Raw genomic sequence first — 17,974 nt, 5'->3', positions numbered from 1 at the left:
ATCAATTAAATGGTAAAACAGAGTGCCTCTTTTGAGGCAGAGCATTCTTAGCTATGATACAAACCCTCTTGTGAGAATGGTGGAAACATTCAGACCAACATGTGACAGAAAGGGTTCCCATGTTTTACGTAAGGCATCATCATTGCTGTGAAGTTTACGTGTCAAATGGTTCAACACAACATATTCAAATACAACCCTTTGCCACTGAGCCTTAGATGGAGCTTTATCTGTGATCCAATTCAAAAGAAATACACTTTCTAGCACAAAAAGCAAGTGTCTGATAAAGTCCTCTTTTAAATTTGTCAGTGATGGACATGTCAGATATACCAAGTAGCAGGTATAAAGGGTTATTATTACTGTTAATAGACAGAATCTTATTAATTTCCTGCCCTATGACCTGCCAAAACTGTTGTATTTTTCTACAATCCCACAAACAATGTGTCAGACCACCAGATTCTATCTTACACTTGGGGCACAGTGGAGATGTATTAGGGTTGTATTTATGACGTTGAGAGGGAGAGATATGAACCCTGTGTAGGAGCTTCAGTTGCATAGCTCTTACAGACATTCAGTATTTTAGCACTTTTCCAAGCATCATTCCAGTCATCATCTGTTATCCTAATATTAAAGGGACTCTTACCTTTGTTGCATTTGAGAATTACAGCACATTCAAATCATCCCGCCTTCCTCCAATGCCCCACCCCCTCGTTCCCATCCGCTGTGTTTTTTTGAAGAAACTTTATTTACAAGCAGACTTACAATCTACTGCCTCCGCGCACGCACGTGAGTTTTTGTTTACCAAAGCAATAGATTCGGTAAGTTATATACATTTACATTCACATGCCTTGATGACGCGGGCCCGAATGCGCCACAAGAAGCAGACGGAAAACCTGCATGTCCATGCAGCAAACAGACAGGTCTGTCGGCCAATAAGGTCCTTCGGTCCGAAGAATTTTATTGGTTGAAGTTTTCACTAAATATTATGAGAGTGAAATAATTGTTTGTTTTTACTCCTGGTGGGTCTGTCTTGCATTTTAGAGTGTCATTACCTTATTAATACCAATTTAACCTTATCCAAAAAAAGTGTAAAAATGCAACAAAGGTAAGAGTCCCTTTAAGTTCCCTTTCCCATCAGCCCTTCAGAGAGGAGGTGTTTGTGATGTTATACTCCTTAAGAAATCCAGTCTTTTAAAAGAAGACATGATGATGCATAACAACAACTGGAATGCCAAATTGCTGGTGAAATATTTCAGGAATGCGGGGAAAACGTGAAGACAAGCACAGCAGATGGCCGAGGCTGGATAAACATACACTGGAAGGGATTGTCGCTGCTCTACACCCAAGTTTAGACGCACTTCTTTAGGCTGGAGGACTTTAACTCGACAGCTTAGAAGACAAACAATAATAGAGGCAGACGTGCTTGATCTCCGATTTCATTGTAGCCAGTTTGCGTGCAAGACCATTTAGATTTTTACGGACCTCCTCTCTCAATGCTGAAAGCTGTAAACATGACCCTCCCCATTGTTTTAGAGCAATAATAAACAAAAGATGGTCACGAAATCCTCGAATGTGAGACTTCACCGCTACAGTCACCGCGCTGAATCACGTCATGTGAATCTGAACAAGAAAAGGCGGAAGGGTTTGTGGACACGCCGTGCGGCGGTACAGAATGAGGCATAACTCGAGGAAACGTGCAAAGGGAAGAGGAAACGACGATGTCAAGAAAAGACCTGTTTCCTGTCCAACATTCTTATCCAGCCATCCCTCCGGCCCACACACAGACCGGAGGAGGGGTGGGGAGGGGGCTCGTGAGGACAGAGGATGGAGGGGAGAAAGTGGTGGAGCCGAAGAGGGATTAAAGAAGACTGGAGTGTGGATTCAGGGGTGGGGGGAGGACGGTGTGAAAGGAGGAGAAACATTTTTTTAAATGGACAAGAAAGGAGAAGTACTGGGTGAAAAAATCTCTCTGATCTCCTGCGTTTTCACACATCACTCACATCCCGCGTTTCCCTTTCCTCCAATTATTTCAACATCATCCAGTTCTTGGAAGAGGAGGAGGAGGAGGAGGAGGAGGGGCTTTCTCCTCCGCTGTCCGATGATGTCATGCACTTCTTTACAGGCCACCAAAAGGCGGCCTGCACAGCACCCCAACCCCCCACCCGCCTCACTATTCAAGACCCCTCCTCAAACATTCCTGAACTCAGGCATGTTTTCTGATTTCTCAAGATATGTGGGGCGTCACCCCCACAGACTTGGCCCTGGGTTGTAGACGCAACTCAACAGACTCCGTTTAAAGATGTGAAATACATTACAGTTTACTGACTGTTGTGAGCAGAGATTATTTTACTAAAACATCCATTTATCTAATAAAAGAAAAAAACTAGGATGGTACTCGTTGGAGCTTCTGCTGAAGAGAGACCTTTAAATTCAATCAAATTGCAAACACTAATAAAAATCAATCCTCTAGTTAAGTCAGATTTTTTTCTCATCTAGATCCATGAATTATTCCCTGGGAAAACGGTCTATCAGTTAAAGAAAGTGAAAAATCTGATCTGGATCCACAGCAACATTTAAAGCGCTGTTCCCTGACGCATACTTCCACCAAGTTTCCTGGTAATTCCGTTCAGTAGATTCTGTGTAATTTTGCCACCTAACAAACATCATTTATGTGAAACATTTCCCCGAAGATCAACTTGAGATATTTTGTGGTTTTAGAAAACTCATCCTTCAGCCTTAACTTTGAGTTAATGCAAGTGTCTGTCTAGTTAATCGATGGATCTACTGACGGAAAGCAAACCGGTAACTACAGTTATCAACTAAAGTCTGTTGTGCCATTTAAATATTTTTTGTTACATATGATAGTAAACTGAATATTTGTACTAGGTTTTGTCTGTGGGTCTGGAAAACTAGACATTTCAATACTCAACCATATTTTCTCATTTATGACAAACTTCTGTGAATTTAAACAACCTTTCACTTTCAGGGTTTGAGATGTAAATTCAAATACCACTGAAACCAAGAGAAGATAAAGACAAAAAACACATTAATGGGAGTGAAGAGAATTACTCTACTTGTATTTGGTGTTTGTTTCACAGTAATGAATGAATCTATCATCCAGAGGAAATATTTAATTATTTTACAGTTAATGATGAAGATCTGAGGCAAACAGTAGATTATTATCATAATCGTTATAAAGCCAAAGTAACATATAGACACACTGGATGAATTCAGACCTGACTTTCACACAGGATGTATGTATTTCTATGATATATGATTTATATATGATATTTTATGAGAATAGCAGCTTTGTCCTGTAATTACTGGGAACTTCATTGCTGAAATATTTCCCATATAACTCAGTGTAGCCTGAGGCTTTGTGTGTGTCTGAATTAAAACCCCTCTGTATGTATGGAATGTGTTTGACGTGCGTGAGTCATCTGAAGGAAGTGGGACGGGAAACAGGAAGATGCGGGTTGACCCAGCCGAGATACTCTCATCCAACTTTTAAACTCCCCTCAGTCTGACTCACTGTCCACTCAGCTCAATGCTGTGCTCTGACTCATTGTGCAGAGACAGTGCAGGAGTAGTGAACCTGACATGAGTCACATCAAAAACAGAGAAGGGGCATGTCAGGGTGAAATTCTTTCTAAATGAGTCTGATCCCATGAATGAGCCTTTCATGATGCACCCATGGGATTTGACTTTTACAGTTGAGATTCTCGCAATGTGTATTTATGCCTGATTCTCACGAAACGTAAGAAAAGCAAAGATTTCATTTCTCCAGGAAACTTCTCCTGAAAGTGTCTCATTAGATCTGCGACTGTATCTTCTCCTGTGCCTCCGAACCCCTCCGCTCCTTCTCCTCCTCCGCCAGCTCTGATAAAACACCATGAAGCTCTCCATTCATGCCCAAAGACCTTGGTATTCACGCCCGTTTCCATTCAGTGGATCTGAAGAGGCTCACAGGAAGTGGTGTGGGATAAAGAGAAAATCCGATTATGTGTTTTCAGATGTGTTTTTTGTCTCGTCGGGTGTTTTCTCGTTTTTTTGCCCTGATTTGATTTGAAATGATGACGTTTGTGGTTGAAAAGCTTCTGGAACACACTGACACTTCTACCGATTAGACTTGTTGAATAACATTTTAAAGCGCAACACACTCACAGTGGTGGGTGAGATGATAGTTGGGGGGGGGGGTCCGCGCTCAGACGCTACTTGATTACTGCTGTTATCACCTATTTGGGAGCCTTCTATATGGAACTCACACATTCCTCCGGGACAATGCTAACGTGTGACAGATCTGATTATCCTGGTATGTACCTGAGGATTTATCTGCATTCCTCCTGGCACCCCCACCCCCCCCGAGACAAAAGCTGAATTAAATGTGTCTGCACCGGAGTAATTGAGAGGGCCCAATTAACATTCAAAGGGGGCAGGCCGCAACGCGATGGCACCCCCGTTCTGAGGTCCTTGGTACGAACCGCTCTTCAGACGGTTTCTGGACGGTGCTTCTCTACCAATTTCACTTTAAAGGGGAAACAAAATCACCCTCTTCCAATTAAGAACAAATGTAGAGTTTTGTGTCGTGAAATTCCCTCTTGCTCGCCAGTTTCAACATTCCTCTACAGGACTAGTGACATGAGATATGTGGGAGAGCCTGGTGGAGGAAGAGAGAAGGTGGATAGAAGAGTGGTCTCCAGTTGCCTTTAAAAGAGGACACATTTGGATATTAAGGCCAGGGAGGAGGGAGATAGTAGAGACCCTCTACCCAAATGAAACAATGTGCATGTGTGATGGGGTTTGAACATGTGAAATAGTGGGAGATAAATGCTCCAGTGAAAGATCCCATGATGAGCTCCAGTCATCCCTGGGTGGAGGTCTGAGGGAGAGCCAGTGGATAAGGAAGGAGGAGGAGGATGGTGGGGGTAGGGGGGTTTCTGTGTGTGTGAGTGTGTGTGTTTGTGTGTGTGTGTGTGTGTGTGTGTGTGTGTGTGTGTGTGTGTGTGTGTGTGTGTGTGTGTGTGTGTGTGTGTGTGTGTGTGTGTGTGTGAGAGGCAGGGGAGGGGGAGGAGGGAGGCGGGGGGTTGCTCATTCAGAACAGCTGAAGAAAGGAGAGGGAGGTGGGAGGCATGAGGGAGGCAGGGGTGGTCCCAACATGACATGTGTGTCAGTCTGTTGAAATGTGTGTGGAGCCCTCCTCTCTGGTCATACTGACCGAGAAGCGCTGGAAGAGAGAGGGAGACACACAGAGGAGAAGAGAAAGAGAGACACACAACTTCTGCACCTCAGATTATCAGGAGTTCAGACGGAGCCGAGCAGATCTCACTTTTTAAAGAGCCTGCAGACGAGTGAAGGGAAACGATAAGAGTGTTAATACAATACTTTAAAACAAAAAGATTTAGATTTTTTTAATCTTTTTTTTATGCTATAATTTTTTTTTTTTGGAGGAAGGATCTCTGGTCGTTTTACAAATGCTGGGAACAATTACTCTCACAGGTAAGCGAAAAGGCCTCATCCCAAACGTGTAACCCTGCGGTGATCTGTCCAACATGATGTGATTCAACATGAATGCAAACTTTGTGGCTGCTTGTGCTAAAGTTCAATTTACAATCTGGCTTTTCGTGGCTTTTAAACTTTCCTTAGATAAACATAGGAAAACCAAAAGCAACTGTTTTCTGCTCACACGAGTGAGTGCAGCCGGAGGCATTGTTGTCCTGAGGGTGTGGTTACTCATTGTGGTTTGTGGATGTTCCGGCACGAGAGAGGGATTTCAGTTGGAGGCGGTTTTGCTTTGACCAACAGAAACTCATTAGGGGGGGAAATGTGTGAATTCATGTGTATTTGTTTTAGTTTTGTTAATTTTCAGGCAATTTTAGGGTTTAAACTGTTTTTTTAAATTCTGTTTATGAGCCTCGATCATCAAGTGGTCATTTCATCATCCTCCCTCCATCACCAGGGGGGTTTCGCAAGAGCTCTGAACCATCCCATTCTTCAGTAGCTCTGTAGTAAAAGAAAAAAATGTTTATCCACTGCACAAACTTTTCCTGTCTCGTAACCGACGTCTCCCCGCCTCAGACAAACTTCAGAGTGGACTCTTGGGGGGGGGGGGTTTTGTCCCACAAAGCCTCCTTTGGTGGGAAAAGAATTTCACACGGTGACAGCTGCCACGATAGAAATATACATGGGCCACCAATTCACAGGAATATTTTTCAAAGCCCTCCTTTTAGCTCGTCCGTCCGAGGCAGCTCCCATGCGTCCCGTCATGTGAAGTATTTCATTAGATTAGAGTGGGATCCTAATTCCCAGTGGGCTTATTCAGTTTGGCCGCAGAGGGAGAGAGAAGGAGGGAGGAGAGAGAGAGAGAGAGGCGTATGGAATTAATTACATGCCAAGACCAATTCTTCTTCAGGCCTTATAACTGGGAGTGATGGTTGAAATGGAGCCGGGGTGTTTCGGGGCGTCTTGGTTTCAGTGAATGAGTTGAATACCAAAGCTTTATCGTTTACACATAAACAAACAAGGTTTTCTGTGAGACTCTGGCTCGGTGTGAGTCAGATAACAGAGGTATGTGGCTGTTGTATGTGCAGAGGAGACCCCCCCCCCCCCTACCCGGAGCCAAGGAGACACTTCGACCACACCTTTGATGCAGAGAGAGCGAGGGGGGTGGTGGTGGCCGGGGGGGGGTGGGCAGTGGAAGGGGTCCTGTTGGGGGAGGGTGAGGTGGTCTGGGGGTTGGGGGGGGGGGGGGTCGTGTCTCCTTGCCCTCTTTTTTTTTGACCGACATCTTTTGTTTCAAGGGCTGCTGCTCCAGACGACAATAATCATAACAGGGATTTGCATTAATTTGGGCAAAGTGTGTAAACAACAGGAAGAATGGCTGGCATTGACACACACACACACACACACACACACAGCCACATCAGAAATCTGAGCTCACTGGAGTAGATTTTACAACAATTGTTTGGTTTTTTTTGGCTGCGGTGATGATATTTAATGCGAGGGCATCACCTTACCAAATGCCTTTCACACCCGTAAACAAAGCCTGTCTTCACCACAGAGAGAAGCATCCCAGCTATGCATGTGTGTGTGTGTGTCTCAGATATGTAACACCCTCTAAAGTGAGTTAGTGCTGCGGCCTCAGGGCAGAAACCCCCTCCCTCCGCTCTATCCCTCCATCTCCTTAACTGTCCCCTGCTCACCCCCTGCAGCCTCACCCCTCACGTTCGCATTCTTTCGGGTACAGTCGTTATTCAAAACTACCCCCCCCCTGCTCTCCTCCTATTTACTCCCCCAACCGCCCCAAATCAAATGTTAACAGTTGTGTTCAAAGAAGAAAAGGAGAAAAACTCCGGAAAACAAAGATCAAAAAGACTGGGAGAGATTCCAGGAGTGTGTTAAAACCACATGATTCCTGTTTTATTGTCCGTGTAGATACACGTGGGCTCGTCTGGTTTACCAACAGTCTGACCCCCTCCCATACACACACACACACACACACACATAAGTCTCCACACACACATTCTTCAGCACCCCAGAACTACATTGAAATGTGTAATTATATACATAGTAAAGCTGGATTTGGGTTGGCCAATTTAAAGCATTGGTTTCACATTGGATAACTGTTTGCCTGGTGACTTGTGTTTACCCGATGTTTGTGTATTTTCCAACTCACTCAACAGTGTGATTCGACAAGTGCCCTTTAAATAAAACACATGTGAGACGGAGTCCCGCTGCCATGTGACACTGATGTATCATACAAGTTTCTTAGGCGCTGAGTTTTTCCCAAACTTTACATCAGTTTTTAAGTCAAAGACGACAAACTCCCAACTGCAGCGTGTCTTGATAATAGGAAAGTCGACCACCCCCCTTTCTTTTATTGTCGGAGGCCAGAGTGGGTTAGAAAGGCCATTGTGTTTGCATGAGTGTGTGCCTTGGGAAGGGGGTGGGTCCACATCCATCCTGCTGTGGTGGAATTTGGGTCAAGGGGATTGGGACTTATTTTAAGGAGGGGCTGCAGGGGCCTGTATTGTTTGGTTTAAATCCTATATGGGCGCAGACCAGACACCGTAACTGAAAAAAAAATACAAATAATCATTCCTTAAATCCCCTGGCATGTCTGGAGAATCCTAAAATTGTTTTCCCCTAAAGATGGAGTGAGAGGCATAGCTCACATTTCTCAAATCTAAATATATATACAAAACATGGGCGTGCCCCTGTGAGTGGCATTAGCGTATGAAAGAGCTTCTTTATTCCTTCACACAAATTTACCACAGAATGCTGCTGCAGTGTTTGGCAACAAGTGAACTTTAAAAGTTTTGTTTACTATAACCTGAAATATTCAGAGAATGTCGTGCAAGTGATTGCTTCGTGTCTATAATTATGGGAAAGGATGTGGACACTTGTGGCGCAGTTTTGCATTTTTGTGTGTGAGACAAGAACACGTCTTTATTTACAAGCTGAATCTGCCAGGGCAAGAGCAGGAGGTAGATCCCACAGTGTGCATGGTGGTTTAAGGAGAGCATCTTTGTGTTCCCCAGTGGGTGTAATCAGGTAAGCTGATATGTAGTCATTAAAAGTCCTGGGGAATTTGTTTTGAGAGTTTCAAGTGTGAGGTTTCCCAGACTTCTAGTGAGAAGTGTGTTAAAAAAAAGAAGAAAAGTTTCAGGCACTGGCAGGTCGTCATGCCCCGAGGCCTCCTCCTGTCAAAACACAGATAGACGTGGCATCGTATGTGAATGTGTGGGTTGTATGTGTGCTTTCTGTCTCAAACCACATCTGCTAACAGGACTTTTGTATGACATAATTATTGTATTATTTCTGTGACGAACCAAAGAGTCACTCACAATAGTGGAGTTAGACAAGTGTTTCAGTTTGGCCTTCAAAAAGTCCAAGGAGTGGGCCACATGATTCAACATTATGGGGTTTTCTGCACACATTGTGTATTTGGACAATAATCCTCAAATTGCCAACAGCATTACTGTCGTTATGCAAGATTTTTCCGTGAATCTCCCTTTGGGGGATTGCTGTGTTATTTGTGCCAATGCCAAAACTCTGATTGCAATTAAGTGGTCATATGCTTGATAAAATCTTCTCAGAGGGTCGGGATGTCAGTAAATACTTTCTGAACAACATCTTTGATTATTCCCAGATGGCAAAGAAGACTTTCATTAATGATATAACAAAAAATCCCATCTCTTTGAAATGTAGTTTCTCCTCAGAGTAATGACAGAGATTTTATAAAACACAGTTTTCTCGGCTGATTTGATTTCCTCATTATATTACATTTGACAAATTAACTGTTATAAAATCACAGCTGCGGTCAAAGCTTTTTTATATGAATATCATGGGAATACTGTTAGTGGTCTTCCGGAAGCAGTTGCAGGAAGTCAATCAATCAATCGATCAAATTTTATTTGTATGGCCCATATTCACAAATCACAATTTGTCTCATAGGACATAACAAGGTGCAACATCCTGTGTGCTTAACCCTCAGTAAAGACAATCATCCAGAAAGAAACGTAGAAACCTCAGAGAGATCCACTAGTGAGGGATCCTTCCCCAGGACAGACAGCAGTCCTACAGATGCTGCTGTAACTGGAAACATCAACAAAACAACTGTATTTACAACACTGATTAGAATTTACAGTTTGTAACATAATGGAAAAGTGGGTCATTGTTTAAAGTATGTAGAAGAATATGTCTGTGAGAGATGGTGGAAGCAGCAATGACAATTAATTGGGTAGTAAATCTTGAATGAGAAATCTGATGTGTACCATACTGAACATGCTTTCCTCTCTTGTCGTTTCAGTTGGCCAGCCTGATGCTGTGTCAGTGCCTCCAAAGGAGGAGGCCTCTGAGGCTGTGGAATCCGCCCAGGATGAAGTAGCCCCTCAAGTGAATGGTGAGAAAGTGGAGAAAGAATCCCCTGATGCCAATGACATCTCCGCTGTTGAGGAGAAGGCAGGGGAGGAGAAGCCTGATGATGCCACTGAAGTGGGCTTCAAGAAGATCTTCCGCTTTGTGGGCTTTAAGTTCACACTGAAGAAAGACAAGAATGAGGAGAAAGACCCTGTGAAGCTACTGACGGTCAAAGATAAGGAAGGAGAAGAGCTAACTGGGACGGATGAACCTACAAAGGAGGAGGAGAAGAGCACAGCTGAAGAGAAGGAGGCTGACTCAGAGGCAACTACTGTTGAGGCTGAAGTCACTGAAAAAGCTGAAACCACTGATGCCCCAGCTGGAGACGCTGCAAATGGAGATACTGATGAAGCAGTCAAGGAGGAAGAAGCTGATAAGGAAGGAGAGGCCAGTCCACCCTCCCAAGAGACCACCCTGACCCTGTCCCCCTTCAGAAAGCTCTTCGGTGGAGGCATCTTCTCTAACCTGCGAAAGAAAGCCAGCATCAAGAAGACAAAAGAGGAGGAAGACAAGGAGACCGTTGTTGAAGAGGAAGCAGCTAAATCAGAGGAAACTGCTCCAGCAGAGGAGGACAAGGTTGATGCAGAGCTAGGAAACCAGGAGGAGGCACCAGCAACTCCAGAGGAAGACAAATCTGAGCCAAAGGATGAGGCGCCAGTCACTTCAGAGGAAGTCAAATCAGAGGCAACCCCTGAGGAAACCACTGCTCCCTCAGCAGGTACTTCTGATGAGACTAAACAAGAAGAGGCAAAAGCAGAAGAGGAGAAGGCTCCAGCAGAGGTGACGTCTGAGGTTGAGCTCCTCTCATCACAGGAGAAGGTTAAGTCCCAGGGCAGCCCCCTGAAGAAGCTCTTCACTGGTGCCGGCTTGAAGAAACTGTCAACTAAGAAACAAAAGACCAAGAAAGAGGCTGTGAGCAAATTGACTGAGTCTGGCGAGCAGGCAGCTGAGCAGCTTCAGTCATCCACTGAATCAGCAGAGGCTCCTAAAGCCGACAGTGGACCCTCATCTCCAGAAGAGTCAGGAGAGCATGTCCTTGCTGTGGAGGTGACCCAGAATGAGTCCAGCCAAGAGGGTGAGGTTGAAGTTGCCTCTGACGGAGAGAAGAAAAAAGAGGGCATCATTGCCTGGTCCTCCTTCAAGAGATTAGTAACTCCCAAGAAGCTTGTGAAAAGGTCTTCTGAGAGTGATGATGAAGCCACAGGTGAGAAACCAGCAAAGTCAGCCACACTGTCGTCTTCTGAGAGCGCTCCATTAGCAGATAAGAGTGTTGAGGAGGAGGCCACAGAGGAAAAGCCAACTGAGGAAGAACCAAAGACTGAAAACACTGAGAAACTTGTCAGCAGCACAGAAGAGCCCAAAAAGAAAATGGACACCTCTGTCTCCTGGGATGCCCTCATGTGTATGGGTGGAACCAAAAAGAGGACAAGGAGGACATCTGATTCTGATGATGAGGAGACCAAGATTGAAGAGGAAGCAGCAGCTGTAGAATCAGTTGCAGAAGAGGAACAGGAGGTCAAACCCGAGGCTGCTGTTGTCACTTCTGCCTCACAAAACACAGAGAGTGAAGGAGAAGGCGAAGGAGAAGTTGTTTCCTCCGCTGAGGCTTTAAGCCCCCCTGAGAGAGAATCTACCTGGGACACACTGAAACGCATGGTTATGTCAAAGAGTAAGCCCAAACTTGATGAAAAACCAGAGGAGAGTGAGAACCAAGTCCAGTCAGACAGTGAAGCCCCAAAGGAAGAGTCTTCTTTCTCCTTGAGGAAGTTCTTCCCTGGACGCAGAAAGAAGAAGGTTGAAAAGCAGGCCTCCACAGAGGAGGACTCTGACACCCCAGCTGTGGTTCCACTCTCAGAGTACGATGACCAGGTTGAGGCTAAACAGGAAGCACCAGCTGAAATCCAGACTACCGAGTCTACTGAAGATAGATCCCCTTCATGGATTCCAGCCTCTGTCGAAGAAGCTGATAATAACCAAGATCAGCTGAGTGACATCCCAGAGGAGGCAGAGAGTGCTGCCACCCCAAAGTCTGTTGACACTGATATTGCAGATGATGAGGACCAGGCTAATCGGACCAACAACAGCCTTGGTCGCAGGGGGCGTAGGCTGTCTACAGCTGAAATGAAGCCTGTCACTCAGGCTCCAGCTTCAGAGGCCACCCTCGTTCCTCAGGGACCCTTGTCAGGAAACGCCGAGGAGGTTGTGGCAGGTATTGATGCCCAAATCAGTGAAATTATATGCCAGACATCTGTGACTGTTGTAGATGTATCAGTGGAGGCAGCTTCTGAAAACATCGAGGGTGAACCACCAACCGAGAATGCAGAGGTAACGTCAAATACTATCCTGCAGCCACATGCTAGTGAAGAGGCAATGGCTATCTGTACTGGCCTGGGCACGAAGGAGATCGCCAAAGTAGCTCTGGAGAAGCCTGCAACAGCCCTCGTTGAGTGCATGGCCGTGGTCCATGATGTCCTGGGCACAGAGGTGTTGATTGAAGATAAACCCGCCAGTCCAGAAGAAGGCACCGTTGTGGAAGATGGAGTGTTCATGGCCCAAGTGCAGCAAGTTGAAACCACTGACCTTGAGCCCGCTGTTGAAAATTCACAGGATGATGGGGAGGCCATTCAAGTTGCCACTGAGAGCTGCGAACCTGAAATTGAGAGTATTGGAGTCGTCACCACTCTTCTGGAGGAGTCTGTTGTCCTTCAGACCACCACAGTGAGCGAGAACTCTCCAAAAGCGGAAGTAGTCAACCCCATTACCCCAACATGTGAGACAACCATCTGCACCCAGAGCATAGAAGTCAGCGAGCCAACTGTAGAGACCAAGGCAGTGAAAATGGACATGGAGCTGCTTGATGCTGCCACTGAGGAACATGCGCCTATCGCAGAGGTATTCCAGGTTGTGAATGAAGACATATCTTTTACCACGTGTAGCACTACAATGACCACCATCACAAAGGAGAGTGTAGTCGTATCAAGTGAGGAGGCTCTCATCACAGAAACGGTGGTTGGCATCACCCCGCTCAGTGTGGAGTCTGACCAGGTGGCAAGCTCCGAGGAGGTGACCATAAAGGAGGAAGAGACAGTTGTGGAGGCCACTGCCGTTGAGACTGTAAAGCCAGAGAGTCCTGCTGTCGGTGAGCAGGCAACAGAGAAGATGGAGGAAATCCAGGATGATGTGCAGCAGCCCTCTGAGTCTGAGACTCAGAGCCAGGTTATTGCTCAGGCTATCATTCAAGATGCCATAGATAAAGTTTCAGAGACCACACCTGAACCCCAAGAGCCTGCCACCGCCCCATCACCAGTCCAGGCAACAGCAGGAACAGAGAAAGAAATCCAAACTGAGAACATTGTAGTCAGCGACACCCCTGTCGCTGTCGTCTGTGACATTCCAGCACCGAAGTCCCCCCCGCAGCTTCATGTTGCCATGGAGGTCATTGACACAATCGCTTTAGAGGTCACAGAGAGCCTTGACGCAAAGGTAGAGGAGGAGGAGGAGGAGAAGGAACAAGTGGAAGAGTTGAAGCAAGCTGTGGAGGTTAAAGTAAGTGAAGAAGAAACGGTTGTTTTGGAAGAAGTCGTAGAGGGTGTCGCAGAGGTGGAGAAGGAAGAGAGCCAAGAGGAGGAGGTGAAACCACAATCGGAGGAATCAGAGGAGAACAAAGAAATCGAGATCCACATGCCAGTCCAGGTGGTCCTGCAGACAGCACATCTGGTGGAGGAGCAATTGGTGGAAGAAGAGGCAGTGGTAGAGTTTGACAGCAATGGTCCAGTGAACAACAACACCAGCGTAGAGCCCGCGAGCCCTGCAAGCGTAAAAAAACTCTCAACACTGTCAGAAGAAGCTCAAGCGCCGGCGTCAGGAGAGGAGACGGAGGCAGCAGAGGACCATTCGGAGACGGAGAAGAAGACATCAGGGAAGTGCGCCGAGGTGATGGCCCAGGTGATGGAGGTGATTGAGGAGGCCGTGAAGGAGATCGAGCCTGTGTCCACAGAGATCACAGCAGCATCATGAGCAGGTGAGATGGACATCTGCTTTACAACTTTTTTCATTTTGTTAAATATCACCATGCAGATAATGTAAAAAAAAAACTAAAAATTCAACATTCCTATGTTGGCCTATCACACAATCTTCTCATAGTGAATTTTTTTGAAACATCAATGGGTCCTACATTTATTAGGGAGAAGGGGAGGGGATTCGCCCACTAACCAGATGAAAAAGCTTTTGTTCGGGCTACGAGTAACCAGGGGACCTTTGATATCAAAGCAGGAATGCCGCCATTGACCCCTTCTTTTCAGGCCGGGGTCTAGGCAGGGGAAGTGGTGTGTGAGGGGCAGATGAACTTGTGCTGAAAGACTGATTATGATTCCTCCGCTCCCTCCTGCTGTTTGCCTTCTATCAAAGGCTCAGTATGGAGTCAAGAAACCATGTCGAAGTTCGCATTTGTAAGATTCAATTACAAAGCTTCAAAGGGCCGAAGTCGAGGTTGAGCTGCTTTGATTGAATTATATCTTCAATATGAGTGTTGTGATGTTTTAGTTACAGTGACTCACTTTGTTTGATACGACCAATTAAGAGACGGAAGAAATCAGTTTTTCCGCATTCTTCTTCTTTATACACTTTATCCACTCAATTATTCTATAACGCAAAACAAAACAACACTGTTTGTTGATTATATTATTTGTTAAATATTGAGAGGAACAGTCGTTGGAGACGATGGCAGGAAAGGGTTAAGCAGCCTAAAGGTAGCAATGGTACAGTCAGCCACCCACATTAATTAATTGTGAGATGCATCTCAAATCAAATAAATAAATACAAAGGGTAATATTTTTGATTAAATATTCAAATAGAAATAAAATATCAAAAATACAAAGTTACAATTAGCACTTAATATTTAGATATCTGTCAATTAAAATGATATAGATTATGATCATAGATTATGTTCTATTTTTCTGTTAGGATTTACTGATCTAATATTAGTCTGGACATGGCTGTTTCTGGTTTTCAGGTTTTATTTGACATGACATTATATGAGCTGAATTCAAATGTACTACTGAATAGACAAATTGATGATCTGAATGGTAACAACAATGATCTGAATGGTAATAACAACTGATAAACTTATACTTATTATACATACTTATTCGGCCCTTTGTGTTGTACATCTCTTGTTGAACCAGGGATGAAGTGCTGAAGCTTTTGCTTGTTCCTAATGTCTGCTTTTGTGTTGCTCCACCACAGGGGAAGATACTAGACTGATGCCTGGGAGACGCACTGTCTGGACCAGGAAGTGATTGATAACGGAGAGAGAGAGAGAGAGAGAACGAGAGAACGAGAGAGCGAAAGATAGAGAGAGAGAGAGAGGCTGCTCTATGCTGAGACTGGGCCCCGCCCATCCCGCCCAGAGAGACTGAGTGATGAACAACAGCTCTGCCGTTCTCTCCACCTCCCCTTCCACCCGTACTCCGGCCCCATCCTGCAGACCCCCGTCACGAGGACGTGACGCCACACCCTCGCCCCCTTCACTCACTCTCTCTCACACACACACACTCACGCATGTCCCATGCCTCAGAAGCATCTCCATCCGGCTTGTAATCGGTGTGATGTATGTTCAATGTCTCAGTGACTTTCCATTGCCCTTGCTGCATTAGGCGAGAGTCCGCAACCTGGTCTGAGTGTGTCTGTGCATGTGTGTGTGCGCGCGTTTGTTTGTATGTGTATAGTAGCGAGAGTGAGATGCTGTCAGAAGGTGAAGAGACGGAGGATTATTATCTTGTGTATTGTATTTATATCTTGAATATTCTTTCATTCACCCCAAAGTCTTTATTTTTCTTTTTTGTCCCCTTTTTGTTATTGTATGGACAGTGTTGCCTGTTTTTAAAATTCCCACATTAAGCTGTGAAGCAGTAGGTATTCTTTTAAGTAACATTATGACTGTTGATACGGAGAAACATCTGAAAAACGTAAAATGTACCAAAACAATCGCAAATATGTTGCATAAAAGTGACTTGTGTACCGCAGCTTTTTTCCCCCTGTCATACTCTGAAGATTATTTCAAGCATCTGTAGCATTTATAACTAAACCATGGTACAAGTGTGATGCCACCGAGAGTGAGCGACGATACTGTGTGCAGAGACGAGAACAGAGAGAATGAAGCTATCCACCAGAATTTGCACCACGTGTTTGACTTTTGACACATTCTCTCGTCACACTGTGTTCTTCACTCTGCAGCCCTAACAGGACACATAGTGAGCTTAGTGTAGATAAGACAACAAACAAACCACTGCCTGATTTACTGTGAAATAAATATTGTTACACATTGTTCAATGTCATTATACAATAAAATATGATTATAACAACATTTGGTCATGTGGCAGCGGTATTTGCTAAACAATCATACATTTGGGTGAGTCATGCTGGAAAAATACTTGCATGTAAGAAACGGTTACAAAGCTAATCCTGTTCACGTTAAATGGTTTTCTGAGTTATTATGTGTCATATGTCTCAGTGGTGTGTGGTAGTTTTATTGAGGTTTAACACCTGTCTTTATGGCGGTCTACATTTCCTCATGGAAATACAGTATGTCGACGCCCTACGTTGCCTTCTAAATGCAGCGCACCCTTAAATATACATGTCATTTGTGTTAATTTGTCTTCAACTGAACATGTTGTCAAGGGCAATCGAGTATGAACATGGTCTTTGCTCTGCTATGTCAGAACCTGCGTCATGTCGTGTTCCCCGAACCAAGCATGATAGCTCCGGTTCACTGAGAACGCTAGACTCACACTGATGTGGCTTTAGATGGAGACACAGAGACTGCATGGTACCATAAATAACAGCAAACGCTTTTTAGTTTCCTAATTTAAAAGCCAAATTGAGTTAGGATAAATCTGAGTCATGGTCTTTCCATTGCTCACTGGACTAATTCTATTGTTTAGGTTGCATGCGGTTAAATGCCTAAAGCTCGGCGACAAACCTAATTAATAACTTAATTAGCAAAGTGGTAAATGTTTTAGGATGGAAGAATATACGACTCTTTCCAGTTTAAGCACCAAAACAAACATGTAGCTATGTGTTTCAACGGTATTCGTTAAATTTCGCAACTATTGTTGAAAAAGTTGCTCTGTGTCTCGGTGAGTGCTTCTTTCATCCATTTTATTTTGGCGACTCATAGTCTTATCAGCTTTACGACCAAACCGGAGCAGCACCGGGAAGCACTGACCCGTTAGGTCATCACTTCCCTTCACTTTGGCTCCAGAGACGTGACACATCCATGACACGTGCTTTATGTAAAAAAGAATTAAACAATCGATTTAAAGCAAACTAAAGGATTTTGTTGCATAATGTAAAGGATTTTATTTCAGGACACCCGGCCACCGTCAGTTCTCCCTGCTTTTTGTAACACTGTGAACCTGTTAACATTTGTACAGATTGTATACCTATTGTATGTACTTAAAATCATATTGTTGTAATATTAACTACAATAACCTGCAGACATTTAGCATTTTACTCACGTAGCATGGTCTTAATTGCCTTTTATATTTTCCAAGCTGTTAATAGTAAGGATACAGATTCTTGTCTATATTTCAATCAATAAAGGTAGAGAAAGTTAATGTGTGTTTCGTATTAATTTCCGGATCTTATAATACATTACTCGTCATTATGTAGACCTGAGAAAAAAGATTAAAACTAGTTGGTAATGTCCTTTTTTACCCAAAATGTTGAATAAATAAAAGTTTTTTGAGCTTATGATGAACTGTAGGTTCAATAATGTATTTGCCATCATCTTTAACCCCTCCTGAAGGTATCCAGAATTTGGGGCGAGTGCATCAACACATATGAATGAAAATAAGTAAATCAGACAAAAATTGTTTATAGATGTATAATCACAAGGAACTTTTCCCGATTCCGCTGTGTTCAGGCAAAGATGAGACCAAAACACACACAATTTTTAAAAAAAAGGATCATGTTTTTTATTGTTCATTCTTCACAGAAAGAAAAAGGGTTTGTACAGAAGGATTGCTCACATTCCTGAGAACACAGACCGATCACAGTA

The 17,974-nt window shown here is 44.3% G+C and overlaps 1 protein-coding gene across 1 annotated transcript; it reads left to right on the top strand.

Moving 5' to 3' along the window:
• The first annotated feature begins 5,221 nt into the window (after positions 1–5,221).
• Positions 5,222–17,531, top strand: akap12b (A kinase (PRKA) anchor protein 12b). Its single transcript, XM_061091687.1, has 3 exons — positions 5,222–5,493; positions 9,806–13,936; positions 15,160–17,531. Exons 1-2 carry the CDS (start codon positions 5,469–5,471, stop codon positions 13,930–13,932), a joined length of 4,152 nt encoding a protein of 1,383 aa, XP_060947670.1. The 5' UTR covers positions 5,222–5,468; the 3' UTR covers positions 13,933–13,936; positions 15,160–17,531.
• The last annotated feature ends 443 nt before the right edge of the window (positions 17,532–17,974 follow it).

The sequence above is a fragment of the Limanda limanda genome, chromosome 18 (genome assembly GCF_963576545.1).
Source record: "Limanda limanda chromosome 18, fLimLim1.1, whole genome shotgun sequence".
Lineage (NCBI taxonomy): Eukaryota > Metazoa > Chordata > Actinopteri > Pleuronectiformes > Pleuronectidae > Limanda > Limanda limanda.
Note: the sequence above shows the minus strand (reverse complement) of the source record. Positions and strands in the feature narration are given on the sequence as shown.